Source organism: Amblyraja radiata, chromosome 12, assembly GCF_010909765.2.
Source record: "Amblyraja radiata isolate CabotCenter1 chromosome 12, sAmbRad1.1.pri, whole genome shotgun sequence".
NCBI classification, from domain to species: domain Eukaryota; kingdom Metazoa; phylum Chordata; class Chondrichthyes; order Rajiformes; family Rajidae; genus Amblyraja; species Amblyraja radiata.
The window spans coordinates 24,929,400-24,954,736 of NC_045967.1; the positions used below are offsets into that span (position 1 = coordinate 24,929,400).

Below are 25,337 nucleotides of genomic sequence, written 5' to 3' on the forward strand. Positions count from 1 at the left end.
CCCATTATGACGTCCACCTACGACCACACAGGCGACAACCTACGACATCCGAAGTCAACCTATGTCCACCCGTGGACAAGCTACGACAAGCAACAATGCTGTCGGTGACAACTGAAGACAACTGAAGACAATTCAGTCGCCGGTACCTGTCACCGGTTGACGTAGGTAGTCGCCAATGGAATTCACCGAAGTCAGCACCTGGCGACAACCAATGTCACATGGCGACAACCTACGACAGCACCTACGACAGAAGACAAGCTACGTCAAGCCCACAGTCACCAAAATGTTTTGAACATTTCAAAATCCAGCGACGACCAGAAAAACGTTACGACTCTTTAGGCGACTTGAGGAGACTACTCACGATCATACAGTTGTCACCCCGCGACCATGTGGCGACAGCCTAGTCGCCTGTAGTCTCTGAAAATATTGCCTAAGTGTAGCAGGGGCTTAATGTAGTCAAAGATGCCACAAAAATCTAAGCTTTGTGCAAACTACAGAGCCAGGTTATACTAAAAGTCTGCCACGGCTCAGTCAATAAAACCAAATTATTTTTTTCATGTCAAAAATAAAGAAGCCAATGACTACTATTCCAAAATACCAACCACATGGTTTTATGCACCATTGATATTTCTAGATGAAGACTCTCGCAAGTTACTGCATTCAAATTAAATCTAGTATTAGCCCTGATTCTCTCCCGTTCCATTTCTTCCTTCCTTTTAAAAAAAAAAAGATATAGGGATTGATATAGGATGAGGCTGCAGAGGAAGCGATAACAAATTAACTTGTTGTAATTTTCATCTGCCACACAGATGAAAAATGAGATGGTCCATCTGAACTTATGGATGAGGAATCACAGCTCATACTGACGTGTGAACTTTCAAACTGGGAAGGGGAAGTACTGTGGGGGAAAGATAGGAATTATGATGATGCAAGGTAGGTTACTGTCATCTGATTATATTTTAACTTAATATTTTTTCTTAACATTTAATTTAACAAAGCCATGGAAGTTTTTTTATACACATAAACCTCTGAGCTTGAAGAAACAGAGGTGTTTTGTGACTTGAAGTAGAATAGTAAGATTAAACGAGAACTTACCAGTTTGAAGTTTGATCTTTATTTTATGAGGAGGAACGTTGAGGGACTACGTGAAGAACCCCGCTAGGACACATGCGTGTCATTCTTCAAAGCAGCGGTGTGAAATCACAGATAACTGTAATGACTAAACATAGTAAGATTAGACAACAGATACCAGTTCAGACTATGATCAAGGGTGGGAGCGGAGGGCACGTAGTCCCTCAACGTTCCTCCTCATAAAATAAAGATCAAACTTCAAACTGGTAAGTTCTCGTTTAATCTTACTATTTTACTTCGGAGTCACGTGAGTGACTACGTGAAGATTTTAAAGCTCTGTGATTTCATGCCGTGGAACGAGTCCATGCATCACATCTGCCTTGATTTTTGGGGAGAATAGAGTTAACATCATTAGACATCAATACGATATTGAAATCCAACAGTAAAAATATTAACACCAATTATTGCCCCTATTTATGGGTATATTATAGTACAGAACTTAAATTTGTTTCTGCAAATGTTCCAGGTTCAATGACTGGTTTGTTATAAAGTCGTTGGAAAATTCCTCCGTTGACCATCCTGCTGTCTTGAGGATTAGGTCCATTGGTACGTCCAACTTCATAGCTGCCAATGTAGCTGCAGCCCTGGTGGAGTGAATTTGAAATGCTAGTGTCCACTCCAGCCTATTTAGGACTTGTTTTAGACATCTAGAGATGGTCTGGACTGTCACTGTTTTGAATGGCTGTTAGTAGCTGATTAAAGTGACATTTCTTCCCTCTGATGATCTTAGTATACTTCATGTATGATAGTAAGTGAGTTATAATACAGAGACGACCATCTGTAGGGTAGGCTCTGAATTCTGTTTTTTTTTTGAAATTTTTTTTTAGGCGTGTTGACCCGTCTGTTCTGTTTGACTATTACACTGATGTAAACCTTAAATTCCAGATTAATTAATCATGTTGTCCAACCTTATTTTCTGTGGTGACTGGACCCTTTGTGGCGTGACCAGGACCATCAGCATGACTGTTTTCATAGTCAGTTTCCGTAGGAACAGAGCTGTAGCTGGAGACCAGTTTCTTAACATGGTCAGTGAAATGCTCACATCCCATATTTGGGAGTACCTGGTTCTTGGGGACTAATTTTAAAAATGCCCCTCATGAGTTTGTTTACCAGGGTTTGTCCCAACAGAATGCCGCTCTCTACCTTCGACAGGTATGTTGACAGAGCACTTCTGGCGCAGTTGATGGCACTATGACTGAGCCTCTCATCGTAATGGAGGCTTGCCAGGAATTCCAGAACAGATGGGATGTTCATAGATCTGTGGGTGATGATTATTGTTGTGACAGTACTTCCCATTATTAGATGATACCAAGTACTGATGTTTGGGTGGACTGTCTGTGACCCGCTGAAATAATTCCGCATTCGGTCCGTCAGTCCCAGGTGTAGAAGAGGTGCTTACAACTCTAAATAAATAGGTTAATATATAATAGTGACATGGATAACTCCCCTTGTTGCGGGAAGACCCAGTAAGTTAGGTCTATGATGGATGGTGATGTATGGTTCTGACCCATGTTGATATCACCAGTACCCATGGTTGCGTAGGGCAATCAGGTATTATCAAAATTCGAGACGTGGAGTCTATAGTTTCTTCCTAAATACCCGACTGATGAGGCAAAGGGAGGGATGCATAAAGGATCCCCCAATCAGCGAAGATACATCTGAACCACTGCCCCAGGTTCTGGCTCCCAAGAACATAATTTGATAACTGGTAAGAGCATGGATGTGAATAGGTCGTTATCTGGTGTTCCATACCGGCTGTTCCAGCAATACATATTTTATCCAACATCCATAGTGTTTTTAGACTTAGCATGACCTGTTGTCTGCCACTAAATTCAGTTTCCCTGGTAGTTGGAAGCTGATATCCAATCTCTATCTGGGAACGCTATTAATCCAGATTAATAGAGACAGTAACTCTAAGACTATTGCCTCCATCACAGTGAGGAGGTGTTTGGTAAACTCACTGTGGTGGATGTTAGTTTGTGTTTATTGTGTGTTGTTATTATTACATGTATGGCTGCAGGGAACAACATCTCGTTCAGACCGAAAGGTCTGACTGACAATAAAGGATTCAATTCAATTCAATTCACAAATAGTGTTTGCCAGATAGTCAAATGGTGTCGATATGTTTCTACCCATATGGTTGACATATGCTACCCCGGTGGTGTTGTCAATTTGTAGACTAACATACTGGTGATATAACCCAAAACAATATGACTTAAAGCCATGACTAGCTCTCACTTCCCCAGGTATATATGCCCAACGTTAGTAGTGATGCCTCCTGAGCATTCCATCTCCCCCTCAGCTGGAGATGGAATTAGTAGCATCCCAATCCAAGGCCCATCAGTATGTGGTTCCATAGACGGGTAACTGAGTTTGGTTAGGAACAATGCCTAATGTATGTTCCACCATTTTTGTACCTCTGTGGCCTCTGTTGGTTGCTTCCATAAAGGCTGTACCCTTTCTTACGGCAAAGTCACTGCCATGTGAACTGTGTTAACGGTGGACCGCAGACGATGTTTCTTTCCTGTGATACGTGTTGGATGTCCTCCTTAACTCCTATAATATATGGGCACTGTAGTTCAGTATGCGCTTTAGTTGATTCTTACCCGTTAAGCATGAACATTCAGTTCGGTACATGCTGAACTGGAGGATAATGGAATGAATAATTCTAAGGTATACCCTTATAACTCTGAATTTTAAGTGTCGGTAGAATAATTCTACGCATACAGATGGATCTGTTATCTCCCACCAACCTCACTGGTTACTATTTGTAGGTTTGTTACTATTTCGGCATCCTCCGTGGTCGTTGGGGTGCCGGTGTCTGTGATGAGGGTAGCACATTTCCCAGGAAGTAGTTTTTAAGACGTTCCTTAATGTGCCCCAGAGTTCCCTCTATGTGTAGTTCTTTCCCTGTTAAGATAAGATGCCTCCAAATTTTAATATTGGAGGTTGGGAGGTTCCAGGTTAGCATATAAGGCTAGTGCATCCTGGTGATCTAGTGTCATGTCTCTGTTTATAGTGCGACCGATCCCGTCCCGCTGTTAGGACTTAGAACTTTCTTTCGTTTCAATTCCCTGCCCTACTATGTTTTGGTTGATACTGGGAACATTCAAGTTTGCAGTTCCCTGATGGTAATAGGTTATCTGCACCCTAAGTGTACTAGGGGTATGTTCTGCTCCCCTGTTCAAGTGCAGCCCAAAATTGACCCCCTATACAACCCTCTGATGAGGGAGAACACTGTGCAGCCCTAGAAGAGGTACTGCTGTAGGACTTACTAGCTGCCCCTCTGTGACTAGTCTCCATCTCATGGAGCTGCCACTTACCTGCTCCAACAGCCGCTCCAGCTGGTCCCGATGCTCTTGGGCACCCAACCGGCTCCAATGCACATGATCACTGGCCATCGCGACTGCTCCTGAAGCCGTTACTCCTGAGGCTGCTCCTACTCCAGTTCCGGCAGCCAGCCCAGGATTGACTCTCGGTGTTCCCCTCTGATGAGTGAGAAACTCTGTGCCGCCCCACAAGGAGTACTGCTGTGGGCTTGTTAGTTGCCCACTGTGGCTTTGCCTCTTTGGAGTATTTCCACTCTGCAGCCCCACAAGGAGTACTGCTCCTGCAGCCGGTCCAACCGGCTCCAATGCTCTCGGGCACTGGCCGTTCCCGGCTGCTCTTTATTCTGTATGCTGCAGCCGCTACAACCGTCCCCGGTGCTCACGGGCACCGGCCGCTCATGGCTGCTCGTCATGCTGCAGCCGCTCCAACCGACCCCGGTGCTCACGGGCACTGGTCGCTCGCGGCTGCTTAATTTCTCCTGCAGCTGGTCCAACCGGCTCCAATGCTTTCGGGCACTGGCCGCTCCCGGCTGCTCTTTATCCTGCATGCTGCAGCCGCTACAACCAACCCCGGTGCTCACGGGCACTGGTCGCTCGCGGCTGCTTAATTTCTCCTGCAGCCGCTCAAACCGACCCCCATGCACACGGGCACTGGTCGCTCGCGGCTGCTTAGTATCTCCTCCAGCCGCTCAAACCGACCCCCATGCACACGGGCACTGGTCGCTCGCAGCTGCTCCTCTCCCGACCGGCCGGGCCGGCGCGAAGTCGGGCACAGCTGTTCCCATTACGGGAGATCAGCGTGCCGTTTGCTGCTGCTGCCGGCTGCCCGCAATTCTGCGGTTCTCCCCCGCCAGCGTTTCCGCAGCCTTCGTGGATCCGGTCCATGTCTCCATCTAAAAGGTAAGTGGAAGGAACGCAGAGTCTCTTACCTGCTGTTCCCGACTTTCAAATTTTGCCGCTAAGGGGAACGTCATTCCCCCTGCTGTGACTCGTTGCAATCCGTGTAGCGATATGACACGCATGCGTCCTAGTGGGGTTCTTCACGTAGTCACTCACGTGACTCCGAAGTAAAATTGTGGGCATTGAAAATGTATTGGCTGCACACTTGAAGCCGATTAGCAGCTCACTCCATCTTTAAAAGATTTATAATGATTTTAGACAAGCAGCCACATTTCAGAAGTAGAATATTGACCCAGATTAATCAAATTTTTCACCTTACATCAACAGATGAATAGATCAGAATTATTCATGGCAGTGTTGTTCACACTGTGGAGTAAAGTGGGGGGAATGAGGTGTCCACTGATATAAAGTATAAAACATTTTGTTGAAATGGAGAGAATCTAAAATATGTTAATGTATAGAGGTTATGTAAGTTGATGAAATGTTGGAACCTGTATCGAGCTGTACTGAGAACAAATTCCACCAGCCTGGCTGTGTGGTCATTAAAAAATACAATTACAATTACAATTGTCTTGCTGTAGAATGAACTGCCGGCCAATGAGTTTTGAGCCATTTGTTTGAACTAGAACAGATAGGATGTGCTTATACACTACAGAATTCATTATGCTGCTACCATCAGCAGTTGTTACATCAATGAAGATAAGTGGGCCAGTACCTTCAGCAGCCATACATGCCCAGGCCATAACACAGATGAGGTGGTATGCTTTGGATCTTGGGCAGTTCCTTCTGTCCTCCATACTTTGCTCTTGCCATCACTCTGATATAAGTTAATCTTCGTCTCATCTGTCCACAAGACCTTTTTCCAGAACTGTGGTTGCTCTTTTAAGTACTTCTTGGCAAACTGTAACCCAGCCATCCTATTTTTGCGGCTCACCAGTGGTTTGCATCTTGCAGTGTAGCCTCTGTATTTCTGTTCATGAAGTCTTCTATGGACATTGGTCATTGACAAAGCCACACCTGACTCCTGAAGAGTGGTTCTAATCTATCGGACAGGTGTTTGGGGGGTTTCCTTCATTATAGAGAGAATTCTTCCGTCATCAGCTGTGGAGGTCTTCCTTGGCCAGTCCCTTTGCGATTAGTAAGCTCACCGGTGCTCGCTTTCTTCTTAATGATGTTCCAAACAGTTGATTTTGGTATGCCTAAGGCTTGGCTGATGCTTTAACAGTTTTATTCTTGTTTCTCACTCATAATGGCTTCTTTGACTTCCATTGGCTCAACTTTGGTCCACATGTTGATAAACAGCAATAAAAGTTTCCAAAGGTGATGGAAAAACTGGAGGTAAGACTAGGTGCTGAGAGCTCTCTTATACTTGCATGAAGGAAGCTATTAAACATGCCTGAGCAATTACAAACGCCTGTGAAGCCATGTGTCCAAAACATTATGGTGCCCTGAAATAGGGGGGACTATGCATAAACACAGCTGTAATTTCTACATGGTGAAACCAAAATGTATAAAAATGGCCTTTAATAAAATCTGACAATGTGCACTTTAACCAACCTCAAATTGTGTATAAAAGTTGCAATTGGATCCTCGACTTCCTCATCCACAGACCACAGTCTGTTCGTATTGGTGGAAATGTGTCAGACTCGATAACAATCAGCACGGGAGCACCTCAAGGCTGCGTGCTCAGCCCCCTGCTGTACTCACTCTATACTCATGACTGCGTAGCCGGTCATAGTGTGAACTCCATCATCAAGTTCGCTGACTACACCACTGTTGTGGGACGTATCACTGATGGGGATGAGTCCGAGTATAGAAGAGAGATTGAGCAACTGTCCATATGGTGCCAGCACAATAACCTGGCCCTCAACACCAGCAAAACCAAGGAACTGATTGTGGACTTTGGAAGGAGTAGGATGGGGACCCACAGTCCCGTTTATATCAACGGGTCAATGGTTGAAAGGGTCAAGAGCTTCAAATTCCTGGGCGTGCACATCTCTGAAGATCTTTCCTGGTTTGAGAACACTGATGCAATTATCAAGAAAGCACATCGGCGCCTCTACTTCCTGAGAAGATTACGGAGAGTCGGTTTGTCAAGGAGGACTCTCTCTAACTTCTACAGGTGCACAGTAGGAGCATGCTGACCGATTGCATCGTGGCTTGGTTCGGCAACTTGAGCGCCCTGGAGAGGAAGAGACTACAAAAAGTAGTAAACACTGCCCAGTCCATCATCGGCTCTGACCTTCCTTCCATCGAGGGGATTTATCGAAGTCGCTGCCTCAAAAAGGCTGGCAGTATCATCAAAGACCCACACCATCCTGGCCACACACTCATCTCCCTGCTACCTTCAGGTAGAAGGTACAGGAGCCTGAAGACTGCAACGACCAGGTTCAGGAATAGCTACTTCCCCACAGCCATCAGGCTATTAAACCTGGCTCGGCCAAAACTCTGAACATTAATAACCCATTATTTGTTATTTGCACTTTATCAGTTTATTTATTCATGTGTTTTGTAGTCAATGCCTATTATGTTCTGTGTGCTGAAGCAAAGCAAGAATTTCATTGTCCTATCAGGGACACATGACAATAAACTTGAACAGAACTGAACTGAAATTGTGGAGTACAGAGGCAAATAAATAAATGATGGGTCTTTGTCCCAAACATTATGGAAGTCACTTTATGCTGGCACAGTAAGTAATTAAGAAACAATAACATGGAGTATGGAAGATAGGAAGTATTGCTACAACTGCATTTTACTTTGGTGAGACAACATTTGCAATAATATGCACAGTTTTGGTTTACTTTAAAGAGGGGCATATCTGCCTTAGAGACTTTTCGGAGTAATTTCTCTGATGAAACAAGGAACTGCAGGTGCTGCGTTATTAAAAAAAAGACACAAAGTGCTAGAGTAACTCAGCAGTTTAGGCAGCATCTCTGGAGAACGTGTCAGGTTTCAGGTCGGGACCCTTCTTCAGAAGGATTCTGGTTGGGGGGTAGAAAGTTGTAAGAGAGGAGGAACAGGATAAAGTCTGGTGAATGTAAAGTGGATACAGGTGAGATGTGAGGTGGGGGTGGAGGAGGATAAGAAAATTCAAAAGGTGTGAGATGAGGTTAGAAGAGTTAAGGGGGCTGTCCCACTTGGGCGACCTAATTGGCGAGTTTAGAAGAGTTTAGGAGAGTTTGAAAAAATGTCATGTTGAAGACCTTCTTCGATCTCTTTCGACTATGTTCAAGACTAGCTTCGACTAGCTGCGACTAAGTTCGGGAAAATTGGACACCGAATAGTGGAGAGTGAAGACGACCTCCTTCGAAGGTACACAAAAGTGCTGGAGAAAGTCAGCGGGTGCAGCAGCATCTATAGAGCGAAGGAAATAGGCAACGTTTTGGGCCAAAACCCTTCTTCAGACTGATGTAGGGTGGGGAGAAGAAAGGAAATAGGAAGAGGAGGAGCCCGAGGGCTTAGGGAGGGCTGAGAAGGGGAGGACACAGCAAGGGCTACCGGAAATTGGAGAAGTCAATGTTTATGCCGCTAGGGTGCAGACTGCCCAAGCGGAATATGAAGTGCTGCTCCTCCAATTTCTGGTGGTGCTCACTCTGGCCATGGAGGAGGCCCAGGACAGAGAGGTCGGATTCGGAATGGGAGAGGGAGTTGAAGTGCTGAGCCACCGGGAGATCAGGTTGGTTAATGCGGACCGAGCGGAGGTGTTCGGCGAAACGATCGCCAAGCCTACGTTTGGTCTCACCGATGTAGATCAGCTGACATCTAGAACAGCGGATGCCATAGATGAGGTTGGAGGAGATGCAGGTGAACCTCTGTCGCACCTGGAACAACTGCTTGGGTCCTTGAATGGAGTTGAGGGGGGAGGTAAAGAGACAATGCAGCATCTCTTGCGGTTGCAAGGGAAAGTGCCCGGGGAGGGGGTAGTACGTGAGGGAAGGGAAGAATTGACCAGGGAGTTATGGAGGGAGCGGTCTTTGCGGAAAGCAGACAAGTGGGGAGATGGGAAGATGGGATGGTAAGAAGGTGGGGTCACGTTGGAGGTGGCGAAAATGACGGAGGACTATTTGTTGTATGTGACGGCTAGTGGGGTGAAAGGTGAGGACTAGGGGGATTTTGCCCTTGTTATGAGTGGGGGGGATGGGGATAGCGAGCAGTGTTACGGGGTATGGAAGAGACCCTGGTGAGAGCCTCATCTATAGTACGGGAGGGGAACCCCCGTTCCCTGAAGAATCAGGAAATTTCCGATGCCCTGGTGTGGAACACCTCATCCTGGGAGCAGATGCGGCGATCCCCCTTCGATCTCACTTCGACTATGATGAAGACTACCTACGACTCCCTTCGACTACCTTCAACTACCCTCGATTACCTACGACTAACATGCCAACCTACTATGACCTACTACGACTAAACCTACGAGTAAAAAAAGTATCGATTTTTCCATTGCGACTTTTTTTTACACGCGGGCATTTTTCAACATGTTGAAAAATATGCCGCGACCTAGCTGAGGCTTCGAGTACCCGGGTACTACTTTCGAGCATGAAGGAGAGCTACGTGTGGACCATGCTGCAAGTATGAGTCGAGGGCAAAGTTTCCAGAACTCGCAGATTAGCTCGCCCAATTGGGGCAGCCCCTTTATGAATTGTGAAACAAGAGGAAGCGGAGGGGGTGGGATTGAATGGTAGCACATCTAGGTGGGACACAGGATTGAAAGGAGGGTTTGCAGGTTCGTTCCAAAAATTGGGGAAATTCAATTATCATACCTTTAGGTTGTCAGCTAGCTAAGGGGGGAGGGGAGGGAGGGTGGGGGTTGAGATGTTATGTGGGGAAGGTGTTGTGTGGGGAAGAAAGGGGGGATGTTAGTGGCTATTCAATGCTCATAAAATGTTGCGTTGTAAGCTTCCCATGCGGAACACGAGGTTGTAGGTGGTCTTTGAACACATCAGCCAATCATCCCTGTCCCGCCTGTAATTGGCCCAAAACGCCGCAGCGAGATTCCTGACGGGCACCGAAAAAAGTGACCACATTTCCCCGATTCTGGCCTCTCTCCACTGGCTCCCTGTGCGGTTCTGAATCAATTTCAAGCTCCTTCTTTATGTTTACAAAACCCTTAACGGGCTTGTCCCCAACCACATTAAAAATCTGCTTACCCACCATACCACCTCCAGGTCCCTCAGATCGGCCGACTTGGGGTTATTGACCATCCCGTGGTCTAGGCATAAGCTCAGGGGCGACCGCGCTTTTGCGGTTGCAGGACCTAGACTATGGAACAGCATCTCTCTTCCCATCAGAACTGCCCCTTCCATCAACTCTTTTAAGTCTAGATTTAAAACTTATTTCTACTCTCAAGCCTTTCTTGAGGTCCTCTGAGGGAGCGCAGTATGCATGTATTTATATATGTATTGTTGATCTATGTACCACTGTTTGTAGCACGTTAGTACCTGCACTAATGTAAAGCACTTTGGTCAACGAGAGTTGTTTTTAAATGTGGTATAGAAATAAATTTAACTTGACTTGACTTGACTAAAGGAAGTCACATTGGGAACACCAGATGCAGTAGATGAGGTCAGATGAGATTAATGTGAACCCCTGTTGCACTTGGGAGGACTGCTAGGGTCCCTGGAAGAATGAGGGAGGGGGTATAGAGATAGGTGTTACATCTCATGTGGTTGCAGGAAAAAGTACCTAGGGAGGGGATGGTTTAGGTGGGAACGAATGAGTAAAGCAAGGATCTGCAGATGGAATGGTCTCTCCGGTAGCGGAAAGGGATGGGGCTGGTAAGATGTTACACTGCGGAAGGTGGAAAAGGGATGGGGGATGGGAAGATGTTACACTGCGGTAGGTAGAAAAGGGATGGGGATGGGAAGATGTTACACTGCGGAAGGTGGAAAGGGATGTGGATGGGAAGATGTCACTCTGCGGAAAGCGGAGAGGAGTGGGGATGGGAAAATGTTACACCACCAGCCTCCATATGGAACAGATCATTCTCTGACATTTCCATCATCTTCAACATCATCCAACCACATCTTCCCATCTCCACCCCTTTTCTGCTTTCCGCAGAGACTGCTCGCCAACCTGTTGGTTCACTCAACCCTTCCCACCCAAACCATCCTTTCCCCAGGTACCATCCCCTGCAACCGCAGGAGATGCTCCCTCCTGTTCCCACAACTCCTCCCTCACATACTTCCAGAGATACCAGCAGTCCTTCCTGGTGAGACAGAGATTTACGTGCACCTCCACTAACCTCATCTACTACATCTGGTGTTCCTTTACATTGGCGAGTCCGGGCGTATTTTGCTGACCACTAGTGCTTAAGTCCACCAAGATCTCCTAGTTGCTAACCATTTTACTTCCCCTTCCCATTCTCACACTGACCTTTCTGTCCTGGGCCCCCTCCATTGCCAGAGTGAGGACACACGCAAAATGGAGGAACATAAGGTTCATAAGGTACATTTATTGTCACATACTCCAATTGGTGTAGTGAAATTCAAGTTGCCATTGCAGCACATTAATAAGAATACAACATAACATTATAAAGAAATTTAACATAAAACATGAAAACATCCCCCACAATGGTTCCCACTGTGAGGGAAGGCACAAAGTCCAGTCCCCATTACATTGTCCACCCATGGTCGGGCCTATTGAGGCCTCTGCAGTCGCCGCTACAGGGCCCGATGTTTCAGGCCCTTCTCGCCGGGTGATGGTGCTCCGGCGTCGGGAGAACCCTCTCAGCGGCTTGGGATGCCTGGAACGGCCGCATCGTTATCGGAGACCGTGGCTTCCGAAGCCGACAGGCCGTGCTGGATGGAGCTCCACCACTGGCGATCCTGGCGAGAGATCCCAGGCTCCGCGATGTTTAAGGTCAGTGCCGCCGCACGCGGCTGGCCGCATCACAGTCCCGCAGCTCCGCGATGTTCATCGGTGGACTCAGCACACGAAAGCTCCAGCGCGGTGACCCGGGTAAGGCATCGCCTGCTCCGCTCCGCGATAGCGCTCCAGTGCTGTGCCACCGCCGAAGCTGTGGGTCTGGCCAGTCCCCTCAGGAAACGCCACTCCAGACCACAATGGTAGGCCGCGAGGACGGGTCGAAGTTGCTGCTCGGAGGAAAGCTGCCTCTCCAACTAGGCAGGGACTGAGAAATAGTTTCCCCCTTCCCCCCCACCCCACCCCCCACACATAAAAAGAATAGACCACCAAACAAAACACTTTTTAACATACTAAAAATAAAAAAAAGGAGTGAAAGGACGGACAGCTGCAGTCAGGGCAGTCATACTCAACTGGACGGCGCCCCCTAAACAGCACCTCATATTCCACAAGAATAGCGGTACGAATACTGAATTCTCCAAATTTATGTAACTATCCTACAACCATCCTTTGTCTTATCAGTTCTGGTCTTCGTCCAACCATCTGCCTATGAAAAATAAACCTCGCTGTATCCACCTATCACTCACCAAGCATTGTCTTGCCCCTCGCTTCCACCTTTCCCCCCTCCTCCCACCATAATCAGCCTGAAGAAGGGCCCCGAATGAAAAAAAACCCACCTATCCCTGTTCTCTAGAGATTCTGTCTGACCTGCTGAGTAACTCAAGAGCTTTGTGTCTTTCTTTCTCTGATTCAAGAGGTAAAAATTTCAGAATAAAAGATTGACCATTTAAGACATAGAGGAGGTGGAATTAGAAACATAGAAAATAGGTGCAGGAGTAGGCCATTCGGCCCTTCGAGCCTGCACCGCCATTTGATATGATCATGGCTGATCATCCAACTCAGTATCCCATCCCTGCCTTCTCTCCATACCCCCTGATTCCTTTAGCCACAAGGGCCACATCTAACTCCCTCTTAAATATAGCCAATGAACTGGCCTCAACTACCTTCTGTGGCAGAGAATTCCACAGATATACCACTCTCTGTGTAAAAAATGATTTCCTCATCTCGGTCCTAAAAGTCTTCCCTCTTATCCTTAAACTGTGACCCCTAGTTCTGGACTTCCCCAACATCGGGAATAATCTTCCTGCATCTAGCCTGTCCAACCCCTTAAGAAATTTGTAAGTTACTCCTCTTGGAGGAATCGTTGGAATTCTCTATCTAGGAGAACTGGTAGTTGGATAAAAGGAGAATCAAAGATTAAGGGGATCAGGACAAAAAATGGAGCTGAGGCCAAGACCTGATCAATTATGATCATTTTGAAAGCTGGAACGGGTTTGTGGGGCGTATAGCCGAGTACACTTCCTGTTTTTATGTTTTCACCTTTTGACAGAACTTAAAATGTCAATAAGTGGAAAACAGAGATCTGTGTTTTCATTAAGAAGTAATTATATTGCTTAAGATAGACACAACATGCTGGAATAACTTAGCGGACCAGTCAACATCTCTAGAGAGAAAGGATAGGTGACGTTTCGGGTCGGGAAGAAAGGTCTTTTTCCGGTCGGGAAGATAGGTCCTGAACCGCTGAGCTATTCCAGCACGTTGTGTATATCTTCGGTATTCGTTTTCAGTTTAGTTTATTGTCATGCGTACTGAGGTACAGTGAAAAGCTTTTGTTGCATACTAACCAATAAGCAAAAAGACAATACATGATTACAATCGATCCATTTACAGTGTATAGATAAATGATAAGGGAATAATTTATTATGCAAGCCAGCAAAATCCGATCAAAGATAGTCCGAGGGTCACCAAAGAGTTAGCTGGTAGTTCAGCACTGCTCTCTGATTGTGGTAGTATGATTCAGTTGCTGGGAAGAAATCATCCCTGAATCTGGTAAGGTGCGTTTTCACACTTCTATATTTTTTGTCTGGTATAGCAACATCTGCAGTTCCTTTCTATACTACTAATTATAATACTTATATGATGCAACTAATATACAACTTTTTCAAGGTGTTTTAGTTAGTATTGCCTTCAGAACTGGTCATTACATGCTTCATTACAACAACTGTATTGAATAATCCTTCATCGTCACTGAAGTAGAATGTTATTAGTAATCATTCAGACCAACCAACATGAAAACATTGAGCAAAAAATAAAGTGATGGACAAATTCAGGGGATTTATGGAGGGAATGGACAGATGACATTTCGCATCGGGACTCAGGCTGATGGAGTTGGCAGGAGAAAGCTGGAAAAAAGATGTGGGGATGGGGGAAAGCCCAGTAAGTGATACGTACAGTATATGCAGGTGAGGGAGGTGATTGGCAGATAGATGGAGTTATAGAATAGAATACAATGCCTTTTATTGTCATTCAAACAGCTTGGTTTGAACGAAATTGCATTTTCTACAGTCTTACATTACAAAAAACCCAAGACCCACACTTAACACAGTTTTACATAAACATCCATCACAGTGGATCTCCAACACCTCCTCACTGTGATGGAAGGCAAAGTCTTATCTCTTCCCTTTGTTCTTCTCCCGCGGTCCAGCAGTCCCACTGCAGCGTCGAGGCGAACTGGGGCTCCCGATGTTAAAGTCCCCGGCGGGCAATGGTAAATCCTGTGGCTGCTTAAGCCACGCCGGGTGATGTTAGGCCCGTCTCCGTGTCCTTTAAACCATGCTATTCCAGCGGGAGAAGTTGCCGTTGCGGGAGCTCCGAGAAGTGGTCTCCCACCAGGGACCTGGAGCTCCCGATGTTACCGTCCACCGGGCCTGCGGCCTGAGCCTCCGAAGCTCCGGAGTCGGGTCGCAGCCGCGCGCCACCATAGCTCTTCCCGTTCCGAAGACGGCGAGCTCCACGATGTCAGGTCCGCAGGCTCCGCGACTGGAGCCCTCAGGTAGGTCCCGGCCGCCGCCGGCTCCACGATGTTAGGCCCAACGACATCGGAGACCCGACAGGGAAAAAGTCGGGTCCCCGTAAGGGGAAGAGAATAATGGTTTCCCCCCCCCCTCCCCCCACCCCCCACATATACACAGCTAAAGAAAAATAATAAAAACTACTCAAGACATACATTTAACAAGACAAAAATAAAAAAAAAGACAGTCGAGCCGCTGCCGATAGGCGCCGCCACACCACACCACACCACACCAAGTGACAAAGGCTGGAGGTGAAAAGGAAACAAAAGCATGTCAGATAACCAAAAAAGAGCAGTGCTTTATTCCCCTCCTCTAACTGCTCATCTGCCATTCCCGCGATCCATATTTCCCTTTTATCCCTCTCCTTCCTGTTCCCTTCCACCAATACTGCTCCCCCAGCTTTACTGCTCCTTTTCTTTTCTTATCTGACACCCTTTTGTTTCCTTTTCACCTCTACCCTTTCTCCCCAGTACTCCAACAGCCCGGATGCCAAACACTTTAATTCCTCCATTGTCAGAGTGAGGCCAAACGCAAATTGGAGGAACAGCATCTCATATTTCGCTTGGGCAGCTTACAACCCAGTGGCATGACTATTGATTTCTCTAACTTCAAGTAACCCTTGCACTCCCTCTCTCTCCATCCCTCCCCCACCCAAGTCGTACCAGCTTCAAAGTTGTCTTGTTAAATCTCATTGTCTGCACTTGTTCTCACCTTGGCCACAGCAAACAATGGCCTGTTTCCTTTATCATTGTTACTTTGTTGCATAACTTTCATTCATTTGTTCTACATCTCTCCACATCATTGTCTATATGTCTTGTTTCTCTTTCCCTGACTCATAGTCTGAAGAAGGGTCTCGACCTGAAACGTCACCTATTCCTTTTCTCCAGAGATGCTGTCTGACCCGCTGAGTTACTCCAGCTTTGTGTGTCTATTTTTGGTTTAAACCAGCATCTGCAGTTCCTTCCAACACATTTAGTCTGAAGAAAGGTCCAGACCTGAAACCTCACTTTGTGTTTTGCTCATTATTCCAGCATATGCGGTTTCTTGCGTCAGAGCAGAAACATTACTTGTCCAATGCCATGTCAATGCGGATTTTTAAAATCTTACTCCCTACTGTTTTATACATATTCTAATATTTATAAGATTGCAATCATGACTATTTGAAAACATCTGAAAGCACAAAATCAAATTAGTCAGATTCAAATTAAACTACACTTTTCATGGAAATCATGGATACCATTAACTTTGCTGCTGGGATTAAAAAAACTGATGGGAAAAGTGTTGTTAGCTTTATCAAACCACAATTAAATTATTTGTCCATTTTGTAAGTGGGAACCAAGATGATTAAAAATACTTACGTTTATATGGCATCATTCATGAACATCACAGTTCTCTGCACAACAAAACTATTTTACCATGGAATAACTATATATTAAAAAAGGCTCTGAATAAAAGACCAATATTTAAATGGATTTGAACCTTTGCAAAAGTGCCAATCCCACTTACATATTTACAGAGACTTTTCAGAATGCAATAAAGTTTAACATTTTAGCATTTTTATATAGATTCAGTTTCATGTATTTATTACAAGGTATGAAATAAACATGATCTTTGAAGTGCTGCAAAAAATGCTTATGGCTTGTCGTACTCACCAGGAACATGGACCTGAAGGTTTTCAGATCAGAGAAGAATTCATCTAAGCTGACAGCGTTGGAATCAAAGACAAAGTATTCTCCCAGTCCTTTGTATAACTTCATCATATTTCCATGCATGTTTGAAAGTTTCTCATACTGCTCTCTTGCGTGCTTGGCGAAACTGTGAAATCTGATTAAGGAATTTGTAACCAGGTGGAAATAACTGGCTATACTACAATTAAATTGCAATTTTAATTATTGTCTTCTCAGTAATTATACCATTGACTGTTCCTAGGGGAGCAAACAGGACCTCCCCACTTAGACATTTCTATGAGATGATAATAAAGAACAATTTCCTATCACAACAAATCAACATTTATGCCCCTACCTTATTCATAAAACAGTTGATACTGCAAACTTAACCATATTTCTATTAATTTTTTACAAACTTTTTTTATGTATGTTTCCCATTCAAACTTTCCTACTCAAAATTAAATTGAATGTTTGAGAAAGAAATATTAAAGGATAAAATCGAGTATGAACAAATGTCATCACAATACAAGTGCACAAATGGATGGGGAAAAAAATAAAGATTACCATAAAACCGGTAGGGTAGTTATAAATATAAAAATAATCTTACTTCTTAATAGTGGAATTCATCCTTATATGGTGTATGCTCTTGTTGGGTAAGGACAATCAAGAATACTCGGAGGCATTATGCAAAATTCTATGGCAGGTATTTTTTAATCTTTTGGTTGACACCAGATTGAAAGTCATGTTGATCAATTTGTCCTCCAGTGTAGAGTGAATTATTTTTCATTCTGTGTCACATATTCCGTGGATTGCAAACTATGCGTTAAAAATATCAGCTGAATGAAACAAAAATAATTTCTCAAAATTGGCAGTACTATGGTGCAACTAGCAGAGCTGCTGACACGCTGATAGCAACCCAGTATCAATCCTAATCTTTTGTGTGTATGTGTGGCATCTGCTTGATCTCCCTCTGACCACATGGGTTTCTTCTGAGTGTTCCAGTTTCCTCCCACATTGTACACTCATGGGTAGATGGGTTAAATGGCCACTGTAAATTGCTGCTAGTCTGGTTGGGGGGCTTGAATCTGGGAGGCATTAAGGGGATAGTTGGGTAGTGCAAAAAATAATTGGTGTCGTTTTACTGCAACTGGGAGCTTGATGGCAAGTGTGGACTCGGTGGTCCTGAGATGTATGAATTAATTGTTTTGACATAAGATCATTTCAAACATTTCAGTAATACCAGGACTCCTGTTTCATTTCTGACACTTTATTTTACAATACAAGTTCTAAAACTCTGGAACAATTCCTTAAGAAGACATTCTCACATTAAAAGGACTTCACAGTTACTGCTTATTTTCTGCATAGGGCAGCATCTAAACGGTCATACATTGGAAAGAACATATTATGTGAGCTGAATGAACTTCCAGAGGCACTGCATCTTCTAGAAGATAAAATCCTTTGATTAGTTGGTTTCAATTATTCAGACATCAGCATAAGTTATACTTTGACTCCTGGGCCTGCTAAAGTAGAAATTACCTGCAGTTCATAATCAAGAAAGTTGCTTTGGCAGCTAAATTAATCCAGAACAATTATAAGTAGTGCTGCATTCCTTAATTTTAGATGGTCCAAACGTTTTGTACATTGTTCAATCTCATCAAGGTACAGTTATGATAAGACTCCCAAAGCCTCATTTTCCCCCCAAAAATTTACTGCTTGGTCTTCCTCTCCCCAAGCTGAAGAATGAGGCCATTTCCAATGCCCTGGTGAGGAACACCTCATCCTAGGAGCAGATAAATGGACAATAGACAATAGGTGCAGGAGGAGGCCATTTGGCCCTTCGAGCCAGCACCGCCATTCAATGTGATCATGGCTGATCATCCCCAATCAGTACCCCGTTCCTGCCTTCTCCCTAAATCCCCTGACTCCGCTATTTTTAAGAGCCCTATCTAGCTCTCTCTTGAAAGCATCCAGAGAACCTGCCTCCACCGCCCTCTGAGGCAGAGAATTCCACAGACTCACCACTCTCTGTGGGAAAAAGTGTTTCCTCGTCTCCGTTCTAAATGGCTTACTCCTTATTCTTAAACTGTGGCCCCTGGTTCTGGACTCCCCCAACATCGGGAACATGTTTCCTGCCTCTAGTGTGTTCAACCCCTTACCAATCTTATATGTTTCAACGAGATACCCTCTCATCCTTCTAAATTCCAGAGTTTACAAGCCCAGCTGCTCCATTCTCTCAGCATATGACAGTCCCGCCATCCCGGGAGTTAACCTTGTAAACCTACGCTGCACTCCCTCAATAGCAAGAATGTCCTTCCTCAAATTAGGGGACCAAAACTGCACACAATACTCCAGGTGTGGTCTCACTGGGGTTCTGTACAACTGTAGAAGGACCTCATTGCTCCTATATTCGATTCCTCTTGTTATAAAGGCCAACATGCCATTCGCTTTCTTCACTGCCTGCTGTACCTGCATGCTTACTTTCATAGACTGATGTACAAGGACCCCCAGATCCCGTTGTACTTCCCCTTTTCCCAACTTCACGCCATTTATATAGTAATCTGCCTTCCTGTTTTTGCTACCAAAGTGGTAGCAAAGATGCAGCGTAGACGGAGGAATTGGGAGTAGGGGATGGAGTTCTTACAGAAACCAGGGTGGGAAGAAATGTAGTCTAGATAGCCATGGGAGTCAGTGGGTTTATAGTGGATGTCGGTCAGAAGTCTCCATCGCAGGTGATAGACTTCTGACCGACATCCACGATTCATTCTTCAGGGAACGGGGGTTCTCCTCCCCTACTATCAATGAGGCTCTCACCAAGGTCTCTTCAATACCCCGTAACACCGCTCTCTCTCCCCATCCCCCCACTCGTAACAAGGGCAGAGTCCCCCTAGTCCTCACCTTTCACCCCACTAGCCGTCACATACAACAAATAGTCCTCCATCATTTTCGCCACATCCAACATGACCCCACCACTCGCCACATCTTCCCATCTCCCCCCCTGTCTGCTTTCCGCAAAGACCGCTCCCTCCGTAACTGCCTGGTCAATTCTTCCCTTCCCTCCTGCACCATCCACTCCCCGGGCACTTTCCCTTGCAACCGCAAGAGATGCTACACTCGTCGCTTTACCTTCCCCCTCAACTCCATTCAAGGCCCCAAGCAGTTGTTCCAGGTGCAACAGAGGTTCACCTGCAACTCCTCCAACCTCATCTATTGTATCGCTGCTCTAGATGTCAGCTGATCTACATCGGTGAGACCAAGCATAGGCTTGGCGATCGTTTCGCCGAACACCTCCACTCGATCCGCGTTAACCGACCTGATCTCCCTGTGGCTCAGCACTTCAACTCCCCCTCCCATTCCGAATCCGACCTTTCTGTCCTGGGCCTCCCCCCTGGCCAGAGTGAGCACCACCGGGAATTGGAGGAGCAGCACCTCATATTACGCTTGGGCAGTTTGCACCCTAACGGCATAAACATTGACTTCTCCAATTTCTGGTAGCCCTTGCTGTCTCCTCCCCTTCTCCGCTCTCCCTCAGCCCTCTGGCTCCTCCTCTTCCTTTCTCCTTCTTCTCCCCTCCCCCCCCCCACCCTACATCAGTCTGAAGATGGGTTTCTGCCGAAAAGTTGCCTATTTCCTTCGCTCCATAGATGCTGCCTCACCCGCTGAGTTTCTCCAGCACTTTTGTCTACCTTCGATTTTCCAGCATCTGCAGTTCCTCCTTAAACACAATATTCCTAAAGTTCCTGGCGCTGTAGGTAAAGACATACAAGGAAAATGTGAGAGAGTGATTTTAGGTAACAAAGATCTTGAAGAAATAGAAAACATAGCTAAAGTTCTCAAAGGTAGTTGTAATGCACAAGATATCAACATGAATATAGAGTCTGTAGCTTGTTTTGGGTATGCACAAGTAACCTCAGCTGAGGTAGAAAGAAGTTTTTCACAACTGAAGCATATTCTGTCTGACAGACGGCATAATTTAACACCAGATAATTTGAAAAATATGCTAGTGATTATTTGCAACCAGGCAACTTTGGTCATTTAATGTAGTATACCTTTATATTATCATTTTTAACCATATTTTGGTGGTGGAAATAAATGCCTTTTTTGTCAATAAATGCCTTTTTCGTGCCTTTTTTGTAATTTTATTATGCCTTTTTGCCTGCCTATTTCAGAGTTTTTTAGTGCCTAAACATCCTGGCTCTAGTGATTATGTTTTCAAACAGGCTGCAAGTACATGTTTAGACAAGCACAGGCTCATCTTCAGCTTCTATGCTGAATAGAATGTTACTAAAAGTTAAAATCATCACTTAAAATAAAAGGATGCATTTGCTCCTATCCCCCCACAGTCTTAGAAGTGCTAAACACTAGAATTATCACTAGGGAAAAACACATGCACCAATCTCTCAGAATGATGATAAGGTTTTCTTCATCAACGCATTGTTATTCTCCTAATGACTGAACATAAAACATTTCCTTTACAGACATATTAGGGGCTTGTAGCAGCCCAAAATGTGAAGATAGTACAATGAAAGCGGGATTGTACGATCTACACCAATCCAATTGTCACAGGTATGATTTTTAGCCAGGTGGCCTTACAACAAATTTGCATGAAAATAATCGCCAGGATGGACAATGTGCAAAATCATATACAAATAAGCATGACACAGCAGCGCCTCACAGTGTAGAGAACCGGGTTCAATCCTAACTTCGAGTCCTGTCTACGTGGAGTTAGCATATTTTCTGTGATTGTGTGCTTCAGGGTTTCGGATGCTCTGGGGTTTCTGCACGTATTGCAAAATGTGGATATTTGGTTATTTGGTCACTGTAAATTGTGGCCGGTGTGCAAATTAGTGATAGAGTATGTGGGGAATTGATGAGAATGTGGGGAGAATTAAAAATAGGATTCATGTTAAATCAGTATAAATGGGTGATTGGTGGTCAGCACAGCCTATTTCCATGTTTTATGACCATATGACATTATAACAATTAGCAAGGGAAATGCAGATGGGATTGGTTGCACATGTGGCAGAGGGAGCTAGGTGTCCATACAAGTGGACGCGAAAGAATACAGCCAAGATTTAAAGCCGTGTAAGTTACAAAATATAAGGGTCATATTAACATCCAGCAGTAGTAGTACTTCAGATACCTTTGCTAATTTCATGTAACGCTACAGAGAAATACAGTACAGAAAAAGGGCCTTTCAGTTGAGTTCATATCAACCATCAACCACTCATTTACATAAATCCTACATTAATCCAATTTTTTTATTCTGCCATATTTTTCCATCACCTCTCTCCAAACTATATATAGTATTTAAAGTTGCATTAATTTAGTTGTGGCTTTGCTTAGTTTTAAGTACATTTGTTTATTTTTCAAAAGAGTTTTGAGTCATGCTGTTCTGTGAACCTTGGCCTGGTTCACTGCACCTGTTCTGGTTGAGCTAAGAGGATTGGTGTAAGGGGCAACTATCTGGCCCTCAGTGGTGATGGCAGGGAAGGAGAAGGTCTAACCTTGGATTAGACATTTACTGGTGCTGGCAGACTTCTGGTACAGTCTAGGAAGGAATGAAAACGCCTAGGAGAGGCACTGATGTTTGTCATCAGGAGGATAGTGGTCAGAGAATCTACTGCTTGTGAGAGGGAAGGAAGGGATCAGAAACGTGATAAGGGTAGAAAGTGCAAAAATTGAGAAGGCATTCAAGGCAGCCCACCGCCCCCACCTTGGCTCCTCAGACCATATCTCTGTGATGCTAATTCCTGCATACAGGCCCCTGCTTACCAGAGAAAAACCTACTGTGAAGCAAGTTAGGGTGTGGCCAGAGGGAGCTATGACAGCATTACAGGACTGCTTTGAGTGCACGGACTGGGACATGTTCAAGAAGGCTGCAACTGACAATCAACAAACCAACCTGGAGGAGTATGCTGCGTCTGTGTCCGCTTACATGGAAAAGTGCATAGAGGATGTCTGTGCCTCCAAGACCATCACTATACGAGCCAACCAGAAACCCTGGATGACCCCTGAGGTACGTGGAATGCTGAGAGCACGAAATGCCGCGTTTAAATCCGGTGACTTGGTGGCACACAGATCTGCAAGAGCCAACCTGAACCGAGTCATCAGGCTGGCAAAGCGTGCCCATGGTCAGAAAATTCAGAGCTGCTTTCATGACCCCATGAACACCAGGCGCATGTGGCAGGGAATCAAAACAATAACGGATTATAAGACTGGTCCACCACCCTGTGAAGACAACATAAACTTCCTCAATGAACTCATTAAATATTTTGGACTGTTCGAGGCATTCAACAACACACCTGCGTGGAAAGGTATTCCTCACTATGATGAAGAGGCACTCAGTCTTGATACAGTGGATGTCCGGAGGACCCTAAAAGGATTGAACACACGGAAGGCGGCAGTCCCTGTGTTCAGGGAATACCAGGCCAGGTGCTCAGGGAATATGCTGATCAGCTGGCACATGTCCTTACTGACATCTTCAACGCCTCGCTGAAACAGGCTGTTGTCCCATCATGTTTCAAGACTGTCACCATCATACCAGTGCCAAAAAATCGTCAATAACCTGTCTCAACGATTACCGCCCTGTAGCACTCACTCCCATGATGATGAAGTGCTTCGAGAAGCTGGTCAGGGACCATATTACCTCCAGACGCCCCTCCACACTTGACCCGTTCCAGTTTGCTTACAGGCCAAACCGCTCCACAGAGAACGCCATATCCTCCGTACTCCACATGAGCCTGGCACATCTAGAGAAGAACACACTTGTGCGAATGCTGTTCGTGGACTTTAGTTCAGCATTCAATACAATCATCCCTCAGCACTTGGTAAGCAAATTGGGTTGATTGGGCCTCAGCACCCCCTTGTGTAACTGGCTACTGGACTTCCTCACTGACAGACCCCAGTCAGTGCGGGTTGGAAACAACATCTCCTACATCATCGCTCTGAGCAGCGGTTCCCCTCAGGGCTGCGTCCTGAGTCCACTGCTGTTTACCCTGATGACCCACGACTATTGTGCCAGGTTTAGTACAAACCACATCATGAAGTACGCAGATGACACAACAGTGGTGGGCCTTATCCGGGATGAAAACGAACTGGCTTACAGGGAGGAGGTGAAACAACTGGTGGACTGGTGCAACACGAATAATCTGATCCTGAATGTTGACAAAACAAAGGAGGTCATTGTTGACTTCAGGAGAAACCGGCACAGTCATACACCACTACACATTAATGACATCGATGTGGAGTTGGTCAGTAACACTAAGTTCCTGGGGGTGCAGATCACGAACAGTCTGACCTGGTCACAAAACATCGCATCACTAGTTAAGAGAGCGCAGCAGCGTTTGCACTTTCTGCGCCGGATGAGAAGAGCTCACCTCCCCCATCCCGTCCTCACCACTTTCTACAGGGGCACCATAGAGAACATTTTGACCAGCTGCATCGCTGTCTGGTTTGGGGACTGCAAAGCCTCCGACTGGAAGTCCGTGCAGAGAGTGGTGAGGACGGCTGAAAAAAACATCGGGACTTCTCTTCCTTCAATCCGGGACATTGCGTGCAAACATTGCTTGTCCAAGGCCAACAGCATTATAAAAGACACCACACATCTCCATCACGGACTGTTCACTCTGCTGCCCTCGGGCAAAAGGTATCGCAGTATAAGGAACAGAACGGCCAGGTTTTGCAGCAGCTTCTTCCTCCGAGCTATCAGACTCTTGAATTCCATATAATGTGCTGCCACTATTATCTATTTTATCTTTTTACCTATTTTATCTTTTTTATCTATTGTATCCTTTATTTTATGTTATTTTATGTTGCACGGTGAGCCAGATGCAATAACATTTCGTTCAGACTTGCATTTGCGGGTGTATTTTTGAATGACAATAAAGTCTATGATTGATTGATTGATTGCGGACCACTCGGATCATGGTGATGGAGGGAGATCAGGCCAACATGTTCCAGGGGTTGAATTAAGAATGGAGCCTGAATCAACGAAGAGTGGGGAGAGGCATCAAATATGGGGCAAGTGTAGGTTTGGTGGGGAACACATTAGGCGAACTGGAGATTGGGGGTGAGGTGTGAAAGGGTGTGGGTTAAGCATGGGGAAGGGAGGTCTGAACATGTAGCCAATTACTTAGTTCTTTGTTTACCAGCAGGTTTGTGGCAGAGAGGCAACCTGAAACAAAAAAATGATATGATCACATGAAGGCTCAGTCACTGAGTGTATTAATGGCAGAGGCCAATAGGTTTTTGAAATAGCAAAGGATTAAAAGTATATGGAGTTAATGCAGGAAAACTGAGGTAAAAGATCAGCCTAGTTCTTATTGATTGGGCAAGATGGACCACATGGCCTCTTCCTGCTTGCACATCTTATGCTCTTACCCCTTGCCATCGTGACACGCAGTAGGAACTATACCAACTTTACTCCAAATAAACGATTATGCAATCTAAGCTGACCTCCCAATACAGTACTAAAGGAAAGTTGCACAACAGAAGGTGTAATCTGTCAAACAATTAGAGTAGACCCTCACAATAATGGC

The 25,337-nt window shown here is 45.3% G+C and overlaps 1 protein-coding gene across 4 annotated transcripts in view; it reads right to left on the reverse strand.

Moving 5' to 3' along the window:
• The window catches only part of diaph2 (diaphanous related formin 2), a 624,067-nt gene that overhangs the window by 157,831 nt on the left and 440,899 nt on the right, over positions 1 to 25,337 (reverse strand). For all 4 annotated transcript variants that reach the window (XM_033030391.1, XM_033030390.1, XM_033030392.1 and 1 more), the window contains one exon: positions 16,786 to 16,950. In XM_033030391.1, coding sequence (XP_032886282.1) covers positions 16,786 to 16,950 — 165 coding nt within the window. The remainder of the gene's footprint in view (positions 1 to 16,785; positions 16,951 to 25,337) is intronic.